The 23,446-nt window shown below is 41.1% G+C and overlaps 1 protein-coding gene across 1 annotated transcript in view; it reads left to right on the forward strand.

Annotated features, from left to right (window-relative positions):
- PIGK (phosphatidylinositol glycan anchor biosynthesis class K) overlaps positions 1 to 23,446 on the forward strand; it is a 539,029-nt gene that overhangs the window by 61,267 nt on the left and 454,316 nt on the right. Inside the window, exons 5-6 of the mRNA XM_053693337.1 lie at positions 4,283 to 4,394; positions 5,154 to 5,250. Of these exons, the coding sequence (XP_053549312.1) occupies positions 4,283 to 4,394; positions 5,154 to 5,250 (209 nt within the window). The remainder of the gene's footprint in view (positions 1 to 4,282; positions 4,395 to 5,153; positions 5,251 to 23,446) is intronic.

Consider the following 23,446-nt stretch of genomic DNA (forward strand, 5'->3'; position numbering starts at 1 on the left):
TCACCGATCCGTCCTGGCTCCAAAATCTTCATCCAACCCAAGCGGGGGTTGGTGATCCATCATCCGGTGGCTGAAGAGGTCCATAAGAGGCTTCAAAGTCTTCATCCTATCCGGGAAGAAGAGGCGATCCGGACCGGCAACCATCTTGATCCAAGCGGCATCTTCTATCTTCATCCGATGACGACCGGCTCCATCCTGAAGACCTCCACCGCGGACCCATCTTCTTCCGGCGACGTCCAACTGAAGAATGACGGTTCCTTTAAGGGACGTCATCCAAGATGGCGTCCCTCGAATTCCGATTGGCTGATAGGATTCTATCAGCCAATCGGAATTAAGGTAGGAATATTCTGATTGGCTGATGGAATCAGCCAATCAGAATCAAGTTCAATCCGATTGGCTGATCCAATCATCGGATGAAGATAGAAGATGCCACTTGGATCAAGATGGTTGCCGGTCCGGATTTTGGAGCCAGGACGGATCGGTGATACCTGGTGAGGTGAAGACAAGGTAGGATGATCTTCAGGGGCTTAGTGTTAGGTTTATTTAAGGGGGGTTTGGGTTAGATTAGGGGTATGTGGGTGGTGGGTTGTAATGTTGGGGGGGGGGTATTGTATGTTTTTTTTTACAGGCAAAAGAGCTGAACTTCTTGGGGCATGCCCCGCAAAGGGCCCTGTTCAGGGCTGGTAAGGTAAAAGATCTTTTAACTTTAGTAATTTAGAATAGGGTAGGGCATTTTTTATTTTGGGGGGCTTTGTTGTTTTATTAGGGGGCTTAGAGTAGGTGTAATTAGTTTTTAAAATTGTTGTAATATTTTTCTTATGTTTGTAGATATTTTTTTATTTTTTGTAACTTAGTTCTTTTTTATTTTTTGTACTTTAGTTAGTTTATTTCATTGTAGTTATTTGTAGATATTGTATTTAATTAATGTATTGATAGTGTAGTGTTAGGTTTAATTGTAGGTAATTGTAGGTAGTTTATTTAATTAATTTAATGATAGTATAGTGTTAGGTTTAATTGTAACTTAGGTTAGGATTTATTTTACAGGTAATTTTGTAATTATTTTAACTAGGTAACTATTAAATAGTTCTTAACTATTTAATAGCTATTGTACCTGGTTAAAATAATTACAAAGTTGCCTGTAAAATAAATATTAATCCTAAAATAGCTACAATGTAATTATAATTTATATTGTAGCTATATTAGGATTTATTTTACAGGTAAGTATTTAGCTTTAAATAGGAATAATTTATTTAATAAGAGTTAATTAATTTCGTTAGATTAAAATTATATTTAATTTAGGAGGGTGTTAGTGTTAGGGTTAGACTTAGCTTTAGGGGTTAATTAATTTATTAGAATAGTGGTGAGCTCCGGTCGGCAGATTAGGGGTTAATAATTGAAGTTAGGTGTCGGCGATGTTAGGGAGGGCAGATTAGGGGTTAATACTATTTATTATAGGGTTAGTGAGGCGGATTAGGGGTTAATAACTTTATTATAGTAGCACTCAGGTCCGCTCGGCAGATTAGGGGTTAATAAGTGTAGGCAGGTGGAGGCGACGTTATGGGGGGCAGATTAGGGGTTAATAAATATAATATAGGGGTCTGCGATGTTAGGGAAGCAGATTAGGGGTACATAGGGATAATGTAAGTAGCGGCGGTTTACGGAGCGGCAGATTAGGGGTTAATAATAATATGCAGGGGTCAGCGATAGCTCCATTGTTTCCTATGGGGGAATCGTGCACGAGCACGTTTTTGAGGCTGGTCGCGTCCGTAAGCAACTCTGGTATCGAGAGTTGAAGCTGTGTTAAAAATGCTCTACGCTCCTTTTTTGGAGCCTAACGCAGCCTTTATGTGGACTCTCAATACCAGAGTTATTTTTATGGTGCGGCCAGAAAAAAGCCGGCGTTAGTTTTTCGGGTCGTTACCGACAAAACTCCAAATCTAGCCGCTTGTAATTACAAGATATTTCTGTTGCTTGCTATAGAATAACAGGTCCACCAAGTTTAATCATTGTTAAAACAAGTTTACATTTTGTTTGCAGCCTTTATTTCTGAATATTCAAACCCCACCTCTCATTTGCCTTATTTGGAGGAGCCAATCCAGGCTTAAGTTGGCAGACAATAATGCTAGCCATGTCGTATTGGTAGTATAATGGGAATTGTTTTGCAGGTATCTGTTAAATACAATTAGGGAAAGATATGTAGCAGGGTTCTTTGTGAGCAGTCTGCAGAGTGCTTCTCCAGGTCTGAGATTTAAAGAAGGCACATTTTTTTTTTAGAGCTAAATTAAACGGAAAGGGGGCAAAATAAGTAAAGTATGCTGCAAAGTTGTTTTACTATACATAACTAAATATTTTATTTAAACCCCTTATGGATCAGTGTCTTTTAATGGGAATTGCATTACTAATAGCGCCTTAAAGGGCCACTGTAAGTAAATATTTTCTATGCCTGTTACTAACTAACTACCCCAAATACGCTTTTTATCAATAGCATTTCATTAGCATATCTCTACCGTATATCAGAAATCTTGTCTGCAAATTTAATTGTTTTCCAAACCCACTCCGTGGGTATCCTTTGCTCTGTACCAATCCGTTTACAATACCTAGGTTTCAAAATGGCGCTTTAAACACAAAGTTATTGGTTTAAGTATTTTGAACACACAGTGCTGAAAATAGTGGGCAGGATAACGTGACGTCATCGGCGAATAAAAGATATAACTTTTAGAACGTTATGAAACTTCGTTTTGGAGACAATAGGTCAGTAGGTTTTAATTAATGTTTATTAACTTTAATATGTTAGTTGTTTAGCTTAAAAATTATAACAGAAAGTAATCCTTTAAGCCATGTGCTGCTGTGCATACATCATCTGGAAGGCGGCTGGTGGAAAACGTCACGTGATCTCGGATGTAAGCCGCCCGCAGCCCCGCACAAAATCAATTTTTTTTATATCCTCCACAGTCCGTCACCTTGGTTGTAAGCCGCCCGTAGCCCCACACAAAATCAATTTCCCAGCGGCGAGACTGCGCTATTTAAGGTGACCAAAAGGGTGGAGCGAGGGTACAATAGTGCAGCCCTGCCGCTTGTGGCATGACCCGCGCTATTATTGGCAAGGAAACCCTTAACCCTTTAAAATCTCAAGGCGTTTACTGTCCCTTTAAAGTTTTGTCGAATTATAAATAGCTTGCTTGTTAGATCAGTGCAGCATGTGTAGTTCTTTAAGTGTGTTTGAACTGCCTGACTTACTGCTGCAACTACAATCCATGTGACAAGCTACCCCAGAGCTAGGTTTGCCACCTCGGCCATGTTTTCTTGGACACTTATGAGTTACACATGCTGCAGGGTGTGCAGGGAGGAACATGGATAGTGCCTTTGGACATCACATGAATAGTGCTAATGGACATCACTAATGTTCCTCCCTGCACACCCTGCAGCATGTGTAACTCATAAGTGTCCAGGAAAACATGGCCTTGGTGACAACCCTACCCAGAGCTTATGTCTCTGCACCTTTAACTTGTAGACTGTGAGCTCTCCGGAGCAGGGCCTTCTTCCTCCAATACTAGTTTTGTTTAGCTTGTTATGTTTTGTATTTTATCACAGATCCTTATCTTTGTACCCAGGCGCTATACAAATAAATGATAATAATAATAGTCATTACCTATTCCTCTTCTTTTCAAGTTCTCGGTTTGTTTAAAAATGCTTTTATTGCCTTTCCTTAATTAGCTCTGGGTGAATCAGCAGTGAAAGTCGTCATTAAAAATAACTCTTAAGACTCATCATTCCATCAGTCTTATGAGTCGATTCCATATGTTTAAAATATAAAACTATCCCCTTAAGTGGAATAGATTGTTCTTTATTGTCTTAGGACAACTATAAGTCACATGCTTCACTGTGGAAAATCTGATAATTAGTATCACCAGCTGTCTCCGATTTCACAGATAATCTGCAGCCATTCCACCCACGGCCACTGTTTCTCTGCATGTGTCCAGAGACTTGTATAAAAATCTTTATATACTTCAGTTACTTAGAAACCAGTTCATCTGAAACCCAGCTTCATTAATTCAGGCTCACACCAGAGACCTGCTATTTTTTTTTAAATTGGGCAGCATACTTCTTTTTTTAAATTAAAATAAGTGACTTTTATAAAGAATGAATCCTATCATAATGCGGGCAGCCAATGAGCAGTTTTCTAATCACATTAATGAAATTTAATTTGAAACTTTATTGAACAGTGAGGTTACAATATTTCTATTGATTGGATTGTGTATATTTGATTATTTTGTGTTTCTAGGTTACAGTAGAAAATTTCCTGAGAGTTTTGACTGGCAGAATTCCCCCAAGCACTCCTCGACTGAAGCGTCTCCTCTCCGATGATAGGAGTAACATTCTCATCTACATGACTGGTAACTATTCGAGTAATACAGTGTGGCAGTCACAAATGGTCATGTATGTTTGGCTGTGGATAGATTTGTATGTGAAAATGCTCAGGAAGCAAAGAGTTAAAGACACCAAAACATAATTGAAACCAATACTGTAAGACATTTTTGTAAATAAAATGGATACAATATGCTTAGTCTTTTTCTGCCACTAAAGGGATATTGAACCCAATTTTTTTTCTTTCTTGATATTGATAGAGCGTGCAATTTTAAGCAACTTTCTAATTTGCTCCTATTATCAATTTTTCTTCGTTCTCTTGGTATCTTTATTTGAAAAGCAGGAATATGCGCTCACGAGCCAGCCCATCTTTGGTTCAGCACCTGGGTAGTGCTTGCTGATTGGTGGCTAAGTGTAGCCACCAATCAGCAAGTGCTATCCTGGGTACTGAACCAAAATGGTATTTTCAAGGTGTTTAATGTTCCTTTTAATGATGTACATTTCTTGTCTTTTCAGTAGAAACCAAAACATTTGGCAGGCTTTTCTTTCGCATTTGTAATAAATTACCAAGTTGATCATCCCACTGCCAATAACTGCCTAAGTATTAGGGTGAAATTCATGTTAAGTTAAAAAAATTTACAGAGCCATAACGTTTTATGAAATGTTCATAAAAAAAAAAAGCAAATAACTATAATGTATTTCTCCTCTTTATTTCAAGGCTGTTACCATAGAAGCTGCTATTGTTAATCGTGAACAATTTTCTCCACACAAATTTTCATTGTTCACAGGTCATGGTGGAAACGGATTCTTAAAATTCCAGGATTCTGAGGAAATCACTAATGTAGAACTTGCAGATGCTTTTGAGCAGATGTGGCAGAAGCGAAGGTATGAAACTGTGATTAGCGGTGGTATAAATACTGAAAAAAAGCTAAATATTGAGATGCTAGCCCTTGCACTGCTGTGAATATTTAAATTAGTTCATTAAATTCTTGAGTTATGCATTAAAATGAAATCTTTAGCTGCTATATGACACTGCTGCTTAATGCATTGTTTAATCAGTACACTTTTCTGTATTAATCAGATGCTAATGGTACTCAGACTCTCGTTTAATAAATTATTGAGCCTTCGGGAGCAGCCGGGTAATTGAGATAGCTAATTTTGTAAACAGATGCCTTGCCAATAAAATGGTGACAAAGCTGTTACACATGTATAGGTATTGATTGACCTCTGCATTATGCAGAACATAATGTTTTAGCTATTTATTGTCTTTTTTTATTTTATTTAAATATACCGTTGGGCTTTTAAAGGGACAGTAAAGTCCAAATTAAAGTTTCATGTTTTGGATGGAGCATGCAATTTTAAACAACTTTCCAATTTACTTCTGTTATAAAATTTACTTTGTTTTCTTGGTATCTTTTATGAAAAAGTAAAACTAGGTATGCTCGTAAGAGTTCAGGAGTGTGCACGTGTCTTTAGTACTCTATGGCAGCAGTGTTTTACAACATTATTTGTAGCTTTGTTATACAAATGTTGCAAAACACTGCTGCCATAGTGTACCAAAGACACGTGCACACTCCTGAGCTCTTACGAGCCTATTTAGTTTTACTCTTTAATAAATTATACCAAGAGAACACATTCAATTTGATAACAGAAGTAAATCAGAAAGTTGTTTAAAATTGCATTCTCTATCTGAATCATGAAAGTTTAATTTTGACTTTACTGTCCCTTTAAGGGGACATTATAGTGTGGAAATTATGTGCTGTAATACATTAGAGAAGTGTTTCTCAACCACGATCCTCAAGTACACCAAACAGGCCAGGTTTCCATGATATCTGAACTAGAGCACAGGTGGAATAATCAGCAGATTAATCATGGTTACTGACCTGCTCTCATCCATCAGGTGATTATTTCACCTGTGCTCTAGTTCAGATATCATGAAAACTTGGCCTGTTTGGGGTACTGGATATGCGGGTGGAGGAACCGCAGTCTTTTTACCACAGCACAATGGTAAATATTTTAAAAAAGAAGAGTCATTGTAAAGTTTAATGTATGCAATTTAATGTATTAAAGTGCCCCTGTTTACAAGATTATTTTTAGATACTGGGCACTAATTCATTTAACTTTACAATAACTTTAATAAAGCGACGTGAAGCCCCAAATTTTTCTTTCATGATTCATATTGAGCATGCAATTTTAAGCAACTTTCCAATTTATTAGCTAAATACATAGGATGAGCCAATGACAAGAGGCACATATGTGCAACCACAAATTAGTAGCTATCTCCCAGTGGTGCATTGCTATATTTGAGTCTACTAAGGTATGATTTTCTACAAAGGATACCCAAGAGAACAAAGAAAATTAGATAACAGAAGTAAATCTGAATCATGAAAAAAAAGACTTTAAAGGTTCACTAAACCCAATTGTTTTTCTTTCATGATTCAGATAGAACAAGCAATTTTTTTATTTTATTTTTATATTTTATTTTAGTGTACAGTTTCATTAAGGATCTATTTTCAAGTCACAGTATAATAATCAAATAATGAAAACATAACAATTCGCTAACAAAAGTATGCAATCAAAAAATTGTACATTTTCAATTTAACTCCATACTGTTGTAACCTTCTCAAAAAAAAAAAGAAAAAAAGAAAAATTAGCTGATATGTCTCAGCATGGATTCAATTTCTACTCAGTTTAAATTAAACCGTGGCCGGACTTTTAGCCGACGGACATTTGGCCGAAACACAAGTGTCTGTCAGATAACAGTCCGGCCACGAGATAGATAGATAGATTTGATAGATACATAGATTAGATAGATAGATAGATCAATAGATGCAATAGATATATTTGATAGATACGATAGATAGATTTGATACATAAATACAGTGAGTGCAGAATTATTAGGCAAATGAGTATTTTGACCACATCATCCTCTTTATGCATGTTGTCTTACTCCAAGCTGTATAGGCTCGAAAGCCTACTACCAATTAAGCATATTAGGTGATGTGCATCTCTGTAATGAGAAGGGGTGTGGTCTAATGACATCAACACCCTATATCAGGTGTGCATAATTATTAGGCAACTTCCTTTCCTTTGGCAAAATGGGTCAAAAGAAGGACTTGACAGGCTCAGAAAAGTCAAAAATAGTGAGATATCTTGCAGAGGGATGCAGCACTCTTAAAATTGCAAAGCTTCTGAAGCGTGATCATCGAACAATCAAGCGTTTCATTCAAAATAGTCAACAGGGTCGCAAGAAGCGTGTGGAAAAACCAAGGCGCAAAATAACTGCCCATGAACTGAGAAAAGTCAAGCGTGCAGCTGCCAAGATGCCACTTGCCACCAGTTTGGCCATATTTCAGAGCTGCAACATCACTGGAGTGCCCAAAAGCACAAGGTGTGCAATACTCAGAGACATGGCCAAGGTAAGAAAGGCTGAAAGACGACCACCACTTAACAAGACACACAAGCTGAAACGTCAAGACTGGGCCAAGAAATATCTCAAGACTGATTTTTCTAAGGTTTTATGGACTGATGAAATGAGAGTGAGTCTTGATGGGCCAGATGGATGGGCCCGTGGCTGGATTGGTAAAGGGCAGAGAGCTCCAGTCCGACTCAGATGCCAGCAAGGTGGAGGTGGAGTACTGGTTTGGGCTGGTATCATCAAAGATGAGCTTGTGGGGCCTTTTTGGGTTGAGGATGGAGTCAAGCTCAACTCCCAGTCCTACTGCCAGTTTCTGGAAGACACCTTCTTCAAGCAGTGGTACAGGAAGAAGTCTGCATCCTTCAAGAAAAACATGATTTTCATGCAGGACAATGCTCCATCACACGCGTCCAAGTACTCCACAGCGTGGCTGGCAAGAAAGGGTATAAAAGAAGAAAATCTAATGACATGGCCTCCTTGTTCACCTGATCTGAACTCCATTGAGAACCTGTGGTCCATCATCAAATGTGAGATTTACAAGGAGGGAAAACAGTACACCTCTCTGAACAGTGTCTGGGAGGCTGTGGTTGCTGCTGCACGCAATGTTGATGGTGAACAGATCAAAACACTGACAGAATCCATGGATGGCAGGCTTTTGAGTGTCCTTGCAAAGAAAGGTGGCTATATTGGTCACTGATTTGTTTTTGTTTTGTTTTTGAATGTCAGAAATGTATATTTGTGAATGTTGAGATGTTATATTGGTTTCACTGGTAAAAATAAATAATTGAAATGGGTATATATTTGTTTTTTGTTAAGTTGCCTAATAATTATGCACAGTAATAGTCACCTGCACACACAGATATCCCCCTAAAATAGCTATAACTAAAAACAAACTAAAAACTACTTCCAAAACTATTCAGCTTTGATATTAATGAGTTTTTTGGGTTCATTGAGAACATGGTTTTTGTTCAATAATAAAATGAATCCTCAAAAATACAACTTGCCTAATAATTCTGCACTCCCTGTAGATAGATTTGATAGATAATTTCCCAGACAGAGAATTACAAAACGTGCGGTGTGGGACCCATGGTCAGGTTCCCAGAGGCAGTTGCGGTGCCCGAGGCTCCGATTAGAACAGAGCATTCTGGAACGTATCTGCCCTCGGCCGAAATCGGAACATTCTTTAGCTTTCTGTCCGTCGGCCAAATGTCCGTCTGCCAAATGTCCGTCTGCCAAATGTCCTTCTGCATTTTGTCAGAGCACCAATTAAACTCAAAGCTGAGTTTGTACATAATCTATCAAGGTATAATATTCACATCGTTTAGAGACATATTCCCAACCCACATGTGTGGAAATCCATGTTTTAATATTGAATCGAAAACTGTCCCCCACACGGATTAAGAAACAGAGACAAAACCCAACAAAAAAGAAAAAAAGTAGGACTTTTTTTTTTTTTTAATAAAAATCAATTTCCACTTCCCCTCCCTCTCCCCTCCCCCTCACATCCTCCAATCACTTTACCAAATACCTAGGAGCACTAGCTCCGAGTTTTTAAATGGAAAAATCAAATAGTCTATTTCTGTGGTCGAAAGTGTTTTTATAGAAGCTGCCCATTTATTAAAGAATTTTCTAATATCTGGCTCACTGTCTATATTAGTATCCCTTTGTTCCAATATGCACTGCTTCTTCAAACAGTTTCTAACTTCCGATATACTTGGGATCGTTCGCATTTTCCATTTTTTTTAAATTAAGTATCTGGTTTCTAAAATAGATAAGATTCTTAATTTCTTCTGTTATGTGTGATCAGTCCACGGGTCATCATTACTTCTGGGATATTATCTGCTCCCCTACAGGAAGTGCAAGAGGATTCACCCAGCAGAGTTGCTATATAGCTCCTCCCCTCTACGTCACCTCCAGTCATTCTCTTGCACCCAAAGACTAGATAGGAGGTGTGAGAGGACTATGGTGATTATACTTAGTTTTTAGAACTTCAATCAAAAGTTTGTTGTTTTACAATAGCACCGGAGCGTGTTATTACCTCTCTGGCAGAGTTTGAAGAAGAATCTACCAGAGTTTTTCTTATGATTTTAACCGGAGTAGTTAAGATCATATTGCTGTTTCTCGGCCATCTGAGGGAGGTAAAAACTTCAGATCAGGGGACAGCGGGCAGTGGAATCTGCATTGAGGTATGTAGCAGTTTTTATTTTCTGAATGGAATTGATGAGAAAATCCTGCCATACCGTTATAATGAACATGTATGTATACTCTACACTTTAGTATTCTGGGGATGGTATTTCACCGGAATTACTCTGTAAAAGTACATTAAACCTTTTAATAGGTATTTTTCATGTTAAACGTTTTTGCTGGAATGTAGAATCGTTTGCATTAATGAGGTACTGAGTGAATAAATATTTGGGCATTATTTTTCCACTTGGCAGTTTGCTTGTTTTAATTATGACAGTTTCGTTTCTCTCTCACTGCTGTGTGTGAGAGGGAGGGGCCGTTTTTGGCGCTCTTTGCTACGCATCAAAAATTTCCAGTCAGTTACTTTTGTATTTTCTGCATGATCCGGTTCATCTCTAACAGAACTCAGGGGTCTTCAAACTTCTTTGAAGGGAGGTAGATTCTCTCAACAGAGCTGTGAGACTTATATAGTGACTGTGATTTAAAACGTTTATGTAATTTTTATGTTTAAAATTTAATTAGTGTTATTTTACTAATGGGAACAAACCTTTGCTAAAAAGTTGTGTTGTTTTTAAAGAGTGATGCTATAACTATTTTTCAGTTCATTATTTCAACTGTCATTTAATCGTTTAGTGCTTCTTGAGGCACAGTACGTTTTTGTTAAATAAGATTGTAACCGAGTTGCATGTTTATTGCTAGTGTGTTAAACATGTCTGATTCAGAGGAAGATACCTGTGTCATTTGTTCCAATGCCAAGGTGGAGCCCAATAGAAATTTATGTACTAACTGTATTGATGCTACTTTAAATAAAAGCCAATCTGTACAAATTGAACAAATTTCACCAAACAGCGAGGGGAGAGTTATGCCGACTAACTCGCCTCACGTGTCAGTACCTGCATCTCCCGCCCGGGAGGTGCGTGATATTATGGCGCCTAGTACATCTGGGCAGCCATTACAGATAACATTACAAGATATGGCTACTGTTATGACTGAAGTTTTGGCTAAATTACCAGAACTAAGAGGCAAGCGTGATCACTCTGGGGTGAGAACAGAGTGCGCTGATAATTCTAGGGCCATGTCTGATACTGCGTCACAGCTTGCAGAGCATGAGGACGGAGAGCTTCATTCTGTAGGTGACGGTTCTGATCCAAGCAGATTGGATTCAGATATTTCAAATTTTAAATTTAAATTGGAAAACCTCCGTGTATTACTAGGGGAGGTCTTAGCGGCTCTTAACGATTGTAACACCGTTGCAATACCAGAGAAAATGTGTAGGTTGGATAAATACTTTGCGGTACCGGCGAGTACTGACGTTTTTCCTATACCTAAGAGATTAACTGAAATTGTTACTAAGGAGTGGGATAGACCCGGTGTGCCGTTCTCACCCCCTCCAATATTTAGAAAGATGTTTCCAATAGACGCCACCACACGGGACTTATGGCAAACGGTCCCTAAGGTGGAGGGAGCAGTTTCTACTTTAGCTAAGCGCACCACTATCCCGGTGGAGGATAGCTGTGCTTTTTCAGATCCTATGGATAAAAAATTAGAGGGTTACCTTAAGAAAATGTTTGTTCAACAAGGTTTTATATTGCAACCCCTTGCATGCATCGCGCCGATTACGGCTGCGGCAGCATTTTGGATTGAGTCTCTGGAAGAGAACCTTAGTTCAGCTACGCTGGACGACATTACGGACAGGCTTAGAGTCCTTAAACTAGCTAATTCATTTATTTCGGAGGCCGTAGTACATTTAACCAAACTTACGGCTAAGAATTCAGGATTCGCCATTCAGGCACGTAGGGCGCTGTGGCTAAAATCCTGGTCGGCTGATGTAACTTCTAAGTCCAAATTACTTAATATACCTTTCAAGGGGCAAACCTTATTTGGGCCCGGTTTGAAAGAAATTATTGCTGACATTACAGGAGGTAAGGGCCACGCTCTACCTCAAGACAAAGCCAAAGCTAAGGCTAGACAGTCTAATTTTCGTCCCTTTCGGAATTTCAAAACAGGAACAGCATCAACTTCCACTGCACCAAAACAGGAAGGAGCTGTTGCTCGTTACAGACAAGGCTGGAAACCTAACCAGTCCTGGAATAAGGGCAAGCAGGCCAGGAAACCTGCTGCTGCCCCTAAGACAGCATGAACCGAGGGCCCCCGATCCGGGACCGGATCTAGTGGGGGGCAGACTCTCTCTCTTCGCCCAGGCTTGGGCAAGAGATGTCCAGGATCCCTGGGCGCTAGAGATCATATCTCAGGGATACCTTCTAGACTTCAAATTCTCTCCCCCAAGAGGGAGATTTCATCTGTCAAGGTTGTCAACAAACCAAATAAAGAAAGACGCGTTTCTACGCTGTGTACAAGATCTATTATTAATGGGAGTGATCCATCCGGTTCCGCGGTCGGAACAAGGACAAGGGTTTTACTCAAACCTGTTTGTGGTTCCCAAAAAAGAGGGAACTTTCAGGCCAATCTTGGATTTAAAGATCCTAAACAAATTCCTAAGAATTCCATCGTTCAAAATGGAAACTATTCGGACAATCTTACCCATGATCCAAAAGGGTCAGTACATGACCACAGTGGATTTAAAGGATGCTTACCTTCACATACCGATTCACAAAGATCATTACCGGTATCTAAGGTTTGCCTTCTTAAACAGGCATTACCAGTTTGTAGCCCTTCCATTCGGATTGGCTACGGCTCCAAGAATCTTCACAAAGGTTCTGGGTGCCCTTCTGGCGGTACTAAGACCGCGAGGAATTTCGGTTGCTCCGTACCTAGACGACATTCTGATACAAGCTTCAAGCTTTCAAACTGCCAAGTCTCATACAGAGTTAGTTCTGGCATTTCTAAGGTCGCATGGATGGAAAGTGAACGAAAAGAAGAGTTCTCTCTTTCCTCTCACAAGAGTTCCATTCTTGGGGACTCTTATAGATTCTGTAGAAATGAAGATTTATCTGACAGAAGACAGATTAACAAAGCTTCTAAATGCATGCCGTATCCTTCATTCCATTCAACTCCCGTCAGTAGCTCAATGCATGGAGGTGATCGGCTTAATGGTAGCAGCAATGGACATAGTACCCTTTGCACGCCTACATCTCAGACCGCTGCAATTGTGCATGCTGAGTCAGTGGAATGGGGATTACTCAGATTTGTCCCCCACTCTGAATCTGGATCAAGAGACCAGAAACTCTCTTCTATGGTGGCTTTCTCGGCCACATCTGTCCAGGGGGATGCCATTCAGCAGGCCGGACTGGACAATTGTAACAACAGACGCCAGCCTACTAGGTTGGGGCGCTGTCTGGAATTCTCTGAAGGCTCAGGGACAATGGAGTCAGGAGGAAAGTCTCCTGCCAATAAACATTCTGGAATTGAGAGCAGTTCTCAATGCCCTTCTAGCTTGGCCCCAGTTAAAAACTCGGGGGTTCATCAGGTTTCAGTCGGACAACATCACGACTGTAGCTTACATCAACCATCAGGGAGGGACAAGAAGCTCCCTAGCAATGATGGAAGTATCAAAGATATTTCGCTGGGCAGAGTCTCACTCTTGCCACCTGTCAGCAATCCACATCCCGGGAGTGGAGAACTGGGAGGCGGATTTCTTGAGTCGCCAGACTTTTCATCCGGGGGAGTGGGAACTTCATCCGGAGGTCTTTGCCCAAATACTTCGACGTTGGGGCAAACCAGAGATAGATCTCATGGCGTCTCGCCAGAACGCCAAACTTCCTCGCTACGGATCCAGATCCAGGGATCCGGAAGCGGTTCTGATAGATGCTTTGACAGCACCTTGGAACTTCAGGATGGCTTATGTGTTTCCACCCTTCCCGCTGCTTCCTCGATTGATTGCCAAAATCAAACAGGAGAGAGCATCAGTGATTCTAATAGCACCTGCATGGCCACGCAGGACTTGGTATGCAGATCTAGTGGACATGTCATCCTGTCCGCCTTGGTCTCTACCTCTAAGACAGGACCTTCTGATACAGGGTCCATTCAAACATCAAAATCTAACTTCTCTGAAGCTGACTGCTTGGAAATTGAACGCTTGATTTTATCAAAACGTGGTTTTTCTGAGTCGGTTATTGATACCCTGATACAGGCTAGGAAGCCTGTTACCAGAAAGATTTACCATAAAATATGGCGTAAATACCTATACTGGTGTGAATCCAAAGATTACTCCTGGAGTAAGGTTAGGATTCCTAGGATATTGTCCTTTCTACAAGAAGGTTTAGAAAAGGGTTTATCGGCTAGCTCATTAAAGGGACAGATCTCAGCTCTGTCCATCTTGTTACACAAGCGTCTGTCAGAAAATCCAGACGTCCAGGCATTTTGTCAGGCTTTAGCTAGGATCAAGCCTGTGTTTAAAACTGTTGCTCCGCCATGGAGTTTAAACTTAGTTCTTAACGTTTTACAGGGTGTTCCGTTTGAACCCCTTCATTCCATTGATATAAAATTATTATCTTGGAAAGTTCTATTTTTAATGGCTATTTCCTCGGCTCGAAGAGTCTCTGAATTATCAGCCTTACATTGTGATTCTCCTTATCTGATCTTTCACTCAGACAAGGTAGTTCTGCGTACTAAACCTGGGTTCTTACCTAAGGTAGTCACTAACAGGAATATCAATCAAGAGATTGTTGTTCCATCCTTGTGTCCAAATCCTTCTTCAAAGAAGGAACGTCTTCTACACAATCTGGATGTAGTTCGTGCCCTCAAGTTCTACTTGCAGGCAACTAAGGATTTTCGACAAACGTCTTCCCTGTTTGTCGTGTACTCTGGTCAGAGGAGAGGTCATAAGGCTTCGGCTACCTCTCTCTCCTTCTGGCTTCGTAGCATAATTCGTTTAGCCTATGAGACTGCTGGACAGCAGCCTCCTGAAAGAATTACAGCTCATTCTACTAGAGCTGTGGCTTCCACTTGGGCCTTTAAGAATGAGGCCTCTGTTGAACAGATTTGCAAGGCTGCAACTTGGTCTTCGCTTCATACTTTTTCCAAATTTTACAAATTTGACACTTTTGCTTCTTCGGAGGCTATTTTTGGGAGAAAGGTTCTTCAGGCAGTGGTTCCTTCTGTTTAATGAGCCTGCCTATCCCTCCCGTCATCCGTGTACTTTTGCTTTGGTATTGGTATCCCAGAAGTAATGATGACCCGTGGACTGATCACACATAACAGAAGAAAACATAATTTATGCTTACCTGATAAATTCCTTTCTTCTGTTGTGTGATCAGTCCACGGCCCGCCCTGTTTTTAAGGCAGGTAAATATTTTTTAAATTATAATCCAGTCACCACTACACCCTGGGCTTCTCCTTTCTCGTTGGTCTTTGGTCGAATGACTGGAGGTGACGTAGAGGGGAGGAGCTATATAGCAACTCTGCTGGGTGAATCCTCTTGCACTTCCTGTAGGGGAGCAGATAATATCCCAGAAGTAATGATGACCCGTGGACTGATCACACAACAGAAGAAAGGAATTTATCAGGTAAGCATAAATTATGTTTTTTCACTAGGCTGGTGGCCTGCCCTATTCTTCAGACAGAAAATAATCTGATACAGTGATAGAGCCAGAGGGGAGATCTTCAATGAGTTATTTAGCCAAAATTCCAATTTAAACCAAAAATTCCTTATTTTTGGGCATTTCCATAACATATGCTCTAAATCCGCTGCAGGAAATTAACATTTATAGCATTTATTAAAGCTTGGGTTATGAAGTTTGGAGCCTTTCTCAGGGGTGAAATATGTTCTGTGCAAGAGTTTGACATGTGCTTCTCTCCAAGTAGCGGAGAGTGTCGCCTGTGCTACTTTATTAATAGATATTTGAAGAGTTTTTGATTCAATACTATTTCTCCAACATAGGTGTGTCCGGTCCACGGCGTCATCCTTACTTGTGGGATATTCTCTTCCCCAACAGGAAATGGCAAAGAGCCCAGCAAAGCTGGTCACATGATCCCTCCTAGGCTCCGCCTACCCCAGTCATTCTCTTTGCCGTTGTACAGGCAACATCTCCACGGAGATGGCTTAGAGTTTTTTAGTGTTTAACTGTAGTTTTTATTATTCAATCAAGAGTTTGTTATTTTAAAATAGTGCTGGTATGTACTATTTACTCAGAAACAGAAAAGAGATGAAGATTTCTGTTTGTATGAGGAAAATGATTTTAGCACCGTAACTAAAATCCATGGCTGTTCCACACAGGACTGTTGAGAGCAATTAACTTCAGTTGGGGGAACAGTGTGCAGTCTCTTACTGCTTGAGGTATGACACATTCTAACAAGACGATGTAATGCTGGAAGCTGTCATTTTCCCTATGGGATCCGGTAAGCCATTTTTATTAAGATAGTAAATAAGGGCTTCACAAGGGCTTATTAAGACTGTAGACTTTTTCTGGGCTAAATCGATTCATTATTAACACATATTTAGCCTTGAGGAATCATTTATTCTGGGTATTTTGATATGATTATATCGGCAGGCACTGTTTTTGACACCTTATTCTTTAGGGGCTTTCCCTAATCATAGTCAGAGCCTCATTTTCGCGCCGGTATGGCGCACTTGTTTTTGAGGACAGCATGGCATGCAGCTGCATGTGTGTGGAGCTCTGATACATAGAAAAGTCTTTCTGAAGGCATCATTTGGTATCGTATTCCCCTTTGGGCTTGGTTGGGTCTCAGCAAAGCAGATTCCAGGGACTGTAAAGGGGTTAAATATAAAAACGGCTCCGGTTCCGTTATTTTAAGGGTTAAAGCTTCCAAATTTGGTGTGCAATACTTTTAAGGCTTTAAGACACTGTGGTGAAATTTTGGTGAATTTTGAACAATTCCTTCATACTTTTTCGCAATTGCAGTAATAAAGTGTGTTTAGTTTAAAATTTAAAGTGACAGTAACGGTTTTATTTTAAAACGTTTTTTGTGCTTTGTTATCAAGTTTATGCCTGTTTAACATGTCTGAACTACCAGATAGATTGTGTTCTGACTGTGGGGAAACCAAGGTTCCTTCTCATTTAACTATATGTATTTTATGTCATAAAAAAATTTAGTAAAAATGATGCCCAAGATGATTCCTCAAGTGAGGGGAGTAAGCATGGTACTGCATCATCCCCTACTTCGTCTACACCAGTCTTGCCCATACAGGAGGCCCCTAGTACATCTAGTGCGCCAATACTCCTTACTATGCAACATTTAACGGCTGTAATGGATAATTCTATCAAAAACATTTTAGCCAATATGCCCACTTATCAGCGAAAGCGCGACTGCTCTGTTTTAGAAAATTCTGTAGAGCATGAGAACGCTGATGATATGGTTTCTGAAGGGCCCCTACACCTGTCTGAGGGGGCCAGGGAGGTTTTGTCTGAGGGAGAAATTTCAGATTCAGGAAACATTTCTCAACAAGCTGAACCTGATGTGATTAATTTTAAATTTAAGTTGGAACATCTCCGCGCTCTGCTTAAGGAGGTGTTATCCAATTTGGATGATTGTGATTATCTGGTCATTCCAGAACCACTATGTAAAATGGAAAAGTTCTTAGAGGCCCCGGGGCCCCCCGAAGCTTTTCCTATATCCAAGCGGGTGGCGTACATTGTTAGTAAAGAATGGGACAGGCCCGGTATACCTTTAGTACCTCCCCCCATATTTATAAAATTGTTTTCCTATAGTCGACCCCAGAAAGGACTGATGGCAGACAGTCCCCAAGGTCGAGGGGGCGGTTTCTACTCTACACAAGCGCGCCACTATACCCATAGAAGATAGTTGTGCTTTCCAAGATCCTATGGATAAAAAATTAGAAGGTCTGCTAAAGATGTTTGTTCAGCAAGGTTCCCTTCTACAACCAATTGCATGCATTGTCCCTGTCACTGCAGCCGCGTGTTTCTAGTTTGATGAGCTAGGAAAGGCGATTATTAGTAATTCTTCTTCTTATGAGGAGATTATGGACAGAATTCGTGCTCTTAAATTGGCTAATTCTTTCACCCTAGACGCCACCTTGCAATTGGCTAGGTTAGCGGCGAAAAAATTCTGGGTTTGCTATTGTGGCGCAGAGCGCTTTGGTTAAAATCTTGGGCAGCGGATGCGTCTTCCAAGAACAAATTGCTTGACATTCCTTTCAAGGGGAAAACACTCTTTGGCCCTGACTTGAAAGAGATTATCTCTGATATCACTGGGGGCAAGGGCCACGCCCTTCCTCAGGATAGGTCTTTTCAAGACCAAAAATAAACCTAAGTTTCGTCCCTATCGCAGAAACGGATCAGCCCCAAGGGCTACGTCCTCTAAGCAGGAAGGTAATACTTCTCAAGCCAATCCAGCCTGGAGACCTATGCAAGGCTGGAACAAAGGAAAGCAGGCCAGGAAACCTGCCACTGCTACCAAGACAGCATGAAATGCGGGCCCCCGATCCGGGACCGGATCTGGTGGGGGGCAGACTCTCTCTCTTCGCTCAGGCTGGGGCAAGAGATGTTCTGGATCCTTGGGCGCTAGAAATAGTCTCCCAAGGTTATTCTCTGGAGTTCAAGGGGCTTCCTCCAAGGGGGAGGTTCCACAGGTCTCAGTTGTCTTCAGACCACATAAGAAGACAGGCATTCTTACATTGGGTAGAAGACCTGCTAAAAATGGGAGTGATTCATCCTGTTCCATTAGGAGAACAAGGGATGGGGTTCTACTCCAATCTGTTCATAGTTCCCAAAAAAGAGGGAACGTTCAGACCAATCTTAGATCTCAAGATCTTGAACAAGTTTCTCAAGGTTCCATCGTTCAAGATGGAAACCATTCGAACACTTCTTCCTTCCATCCAGGAAGGTCAATTCATGACCAAGGTGGATTTCAAGGATGCGTATCTACATATTCCTATCCACAAGGAACATCATCGGTTCCTAAGGTTTGCATTCCTGGACAAGCATTTCCAGTTCGTGGCGTTTTCTTTCGGATTAGCCACTGCTCCTAGGATTTTCTCATAGGTACTAGGGTCCCTTCTGGCGGTGCTAAGACCAAGGGGCATTGCTGTAGTACCTTACTTGGACGACATTCTGATTCGAGCGTCGTCCCTTCCTCAAGTAAAGGCTCACACGGACATTGTCCTGGCCTTTCTCAGATCTCACGGATGGAAAGTGAACGTGGAAAAGAGTTCTCTATCTCCGTCAACGAGGGTTCCCTTCTTGGGAACTATAATAGACTCCTTAGAAATGAGGATTTTTCTGACAGAAGCCAGAAAAACAAAGCTTCTAGACTCTTGTCGGATACTTCATTCCGTTCCTCTTCCTTCCATAGCGCAGTGCATGGAAGTGATAGGTTTGATGGTAGCGGCAATGGACATAGTTCCTTTTGTGCGCATTCATCTAAGACCATTACAACTGTTCATGCTCAGTCAGTGGAATGGGGACTATTCAGACTTGTCTCCGAAGATACAAGTAAATCAGAGGACCAGAGACTCATTCCGTTGGTGGCTGTCCCTGGACAACCTGTCACAAGGGATGACCTTCCGCAGACCAGAGTGGGTCATTGTCACGACCGACGCCAGTCTGATGGGCTGGGGCGCGGTCTGGGGATCCCTGAAAGCTCAGGGTCTTTGGTCTCGGGTAGAATCTCTTCTACCGATAAATATTCTGGAACTGAGAGCGATATTCAATGCTCTCAAAGCTTGGCCTCAGCTAGCGAGGGCCAAGTTCATACATCAACCATCGGGGGGGAACAAGGAGTTCCCTAGCGATGGAAGAAGTGACCAAAATCATTCTATGGGCGGAGTCTCACTCCTGCCACCTGTCTGCTATCCACATCCCAGGAGTGGAAAATTGGGAAGCGGATTTTCTGAGTCGTCAGACATTGCATCCGGGGGAGTGGGAACTCCATCCGGAAATCTTTGCCCAAGTCACTCAACCGTGGGGCATTCCAGACATGGATCTGATGGCCTCTCGTCAGAACTTCAGAGTTCCTTACTACGGGTACAGATCCAGGGATCCCAAGGCGGCTCTAGTGGATGCACTAGTAGCACCTTGGACCTTCAAACTAGCTTATGTGTTCCCGCCGTTTCCTCTCATCCCCAGGCTGGTAGCCAGGATCAATCAGGAGAGGGCGTCGGTGATTTTGATAGCTCCTGCGTGGCCACGCAGGACTTGGTATGCAGATCTGGTGAATATGTCATCGGCTCCACCATGGAAGCTACCTTTGAGACGAGACCTTCTTGTTCTAGGTCCGTTCGACCCACTCCAGCTGACTGCTTGGAGATTGAACGCTTGATCTTATCAAAGCGAGGGTTCTCAGATTCTGTTATTAATACTCTTGTTCAGGCCTGAAAGCCTGTAACCAGAAAAATTACCACATAATTTGGTATATCTGTTGATGTGAATCTGCAGGATTCCCTTGGGACAAGGTTAAGATTCCTAAGAGTCTATCCTTCCTTCGAGAAGGATTGGAAAAAGGATTATCTGCAAGTTCCTTGATGGGACAGATTTCTGCCTTGTCTGTGTTACTTCACAAAAAGCTGGCAGCTGTGCCAGATGTTCTAGCCTTTGTTCAGGCTCTGGTTAGAATCAAGCCTGTTTACAAAATTTTGACTCCTCCTTGGAGTCTCAACCTAGTTCTTTCAGTTCTTCAGGGGGTTCCGTTTGAACCCTTACATTCCGTTGATATTAAGTTATTATCTTGGAAAGTTTTGTTTTTGGTTGCAATTTCTTCTGCTAGAAGAGTTTCAGAATTATCTGCTCTGCAGTGTTCTTCTCCTTATCTGGAGTTCCATGCAGATAAGGTGGTTTTGCGTACTAAACCTGGTTTTCTTCCAAAAGTTGTTTCTAACAAAAACATTAATCAGGAGATAGTTGTGCCTTCTTTGTGTCCTAATCCAGTTTCAAAGAAGGAACGTTTGTTGCACAACTTGGATGTAGTTCGTGCTCTCAAATTTTACTTAGCAGCTACTACGGATTTCAGACAAACTTTGTCTTTGTTTGTTGTTTATTCTGGTAAACGGAGAGGTCAAAAAGCAACTTCTACCTCTCTCTCCTTCTGGATTAAAAGCATTATCCGATTGGCTTATGAGACTGCCGGACGGCAGCCTCCTGAAAGAATCACAGCTCACTCCACTAGGGCTGTGGCTTCCACATGGGCCTTCAAGAACGAGGCTTCTGTTGATCAGATATGTAAGGCAGCGACTTGGTCTTCACTGCACACTTTTTCTAAATTTTACAAATTTGATACTTTTGCTTCTTCTGAGGCTATTTTTGGGAGAAAGGTTTTGCAAGCCGTGGTGCCTTCCATTTAGGTGACCTGATTTGCTCCCTCCCTTCATCCGTGTCCTAAAGCTTTGGTATTGGTTCCCACAAGTAAGGATGACGCCGTGGACCGGACACACCTATGTTGGAGAAAACAGAATTTATGTCTACCTGATAAATTACTTTCTCCAACGGTGTGTCCGGTCCACGGCCCGCCCTGGTTTTTTTAATCAGGTCTGATAATTTATTTTCTTTAACTACAGTCACCACGGTAACATATGGTTTCTCCTATGCAAATATTCCTCCTTAACGTCGGTCGAATGACTGGGGTAGGCGGAGCCTAGGAGGGATCATGTGACCAGCTTTGCTGGGCTCTTTGCCATTTCCTGTTGGGGAAGAGAATATCCCACAAGTAAGGATGACGCCGTGGACCGGACACACCGTTGGAGAAAGTAATTTATCAGGTAGACATAAATTCTGTTTTTGTAGTATTAATGAGTTCCAAGTTGATACAATTTTCTCTAATTGGTACACCCTTGCTAGACACTAGAAGATGGTAGCACGGACTAATTGACATATGGCCATTTTTAGTTAGCGTGAGCCAGCTTTCCAAACTACCCATGACCCAGCACCAGCCTACGTCTTTTATTAATTCAAGGACGAAATGCCAAATTTGCAAGAATGCAAAAAAATCTTTATTGCTTATATTAAATTCATCCTTCAGTTCCTCATAACTTTTTATGCATTTTCTTTCCCTGTCCATGAGGTGCAGTACCCTGTTTAACTCAGTATTATGCCATCTTTTAAAGACTGCAGAGTTTAGGCCTGCTTGAACTTTTGGGTTCCCTATCAGAGGTAAATATTGAGAGGCCTTGTTATTTATTAACAGAAGATTGCTTATTTTCCACCATGCCTTAAGTGGATTCGAAATGGTTTTGAGTCTCTTCATTTCTGCCGGTATCTCTTTTGGCTCACAGTGGATCAATGCTGTTGGAAGGTATGGATTACAAATACTTCAAGCGCATTATTCAAAACCTAGTTATTAGAAAAGATCCAGTCATTCACTATGCGAGCTAAGAAGCCGAGATTGTACAGTCTTATGTCTGGTAATGCCAGGCCTGTTCCTTAAGTAGGGAGAGTTTAGTTAAAGATATCCTGGATCTATTCTCCTGCCATATGAACTGTCTAAGTGCACTATTAATCAAGCAAATATCCTTTTCTAGAAGAATTATTGGGGTATTTTGAAGAACATATAACAACTTCGGGAGGAGAACCATTTTGAATAGTGCTACCTGTCCAGAAATTGATAATGGCAAATTTTGCCAGATTCTAAGCTTTTCCTTAACATTTTTTTAATATTGGGGGTATATTAAGGTTATATAGATCTCCTGGTTTAACCGGAATGGAGATCCCCAAATATTTGAAATAATCAGTAACCACCTTGAAGGGGACCTTAGAAATGGAGTTGCAGTTTTTCCTAAGCCAAAGAAGTTCGGATTTTGCTGCATTCACCTTATATCCTAATAAGGACCCGAATTGATCAAATATCTGGAGGAGTTTGTGTATACTCATTTAGTATTTGCCAGCTATAGAAGTATATCATCCGCATATAACGCGATTTTCATCTCTTGGTTTCCTATTTTGATGCACTCCAGACAGTGCCTAATCATAATTGCAAGGGGTTCGATGGCGAAGTCGAAAAGAAGAGGGGAGAGAGGGCACCACTGCCGCATGCCTCTGCCAAGTGTAATCGCCGGAGAGAAAATATTATTAACTATTATTCTCATGTGGGGTGCACTGTATGAATTACCTATGAATTTGAGAAATTTGCCTCTGAGTCTGAATTTAGCTAGGGTGGTGGGTATATGGTCTGAAAACACAGAATCAAAGGCTTTTTCAGCATCAATTGAAACAATAGCAAGGTCAGGGAGGTCCTCTCTCCCACCACCAGATACCAACAGATTTCCGAAATACTCAGTTATTACCGAAACCTCTCTTATTTTTGCTGCGGAGTTGCGTTTGTATAGAAACCCTGCTTGATCAGTATGAATGATCTTTGAAAGGATCGCCTGGAGTCTAGATGCTAAAATTTAAGTTAGGATTTTGTAGTCTGAGTTCAGGAGGGCTGTCGGTCTATATGACTTCTTGTGGTTGGGATCTTTCCCTCCGTTAAGAATTAAGGTTGTGTAAGAAGCAGAAAAATAAGGTGGTACCGATTTGCCATTAATATAGATATCATTATATAGCTTATACAAATATGGGACAATCTCTGCAGATATAATCTTAAAGAACTCTTTTGGAAGCCCATCTGGTC

This window comes from Bombina bombina, chromosome 10, assembly GCF_027579735.1.
Source record: "Bombina bombina isolate aBomBom1 chromosome 10, aBomBom1.pri, whole genome shotgun sequence".
Classification (NCBI taxonomy): domain Eukaryota; kingdom Metazoa; phylum Chordata; class Amphibia; order Anura; family Bombinatoridae; genus Bombina; species Bombina bombina.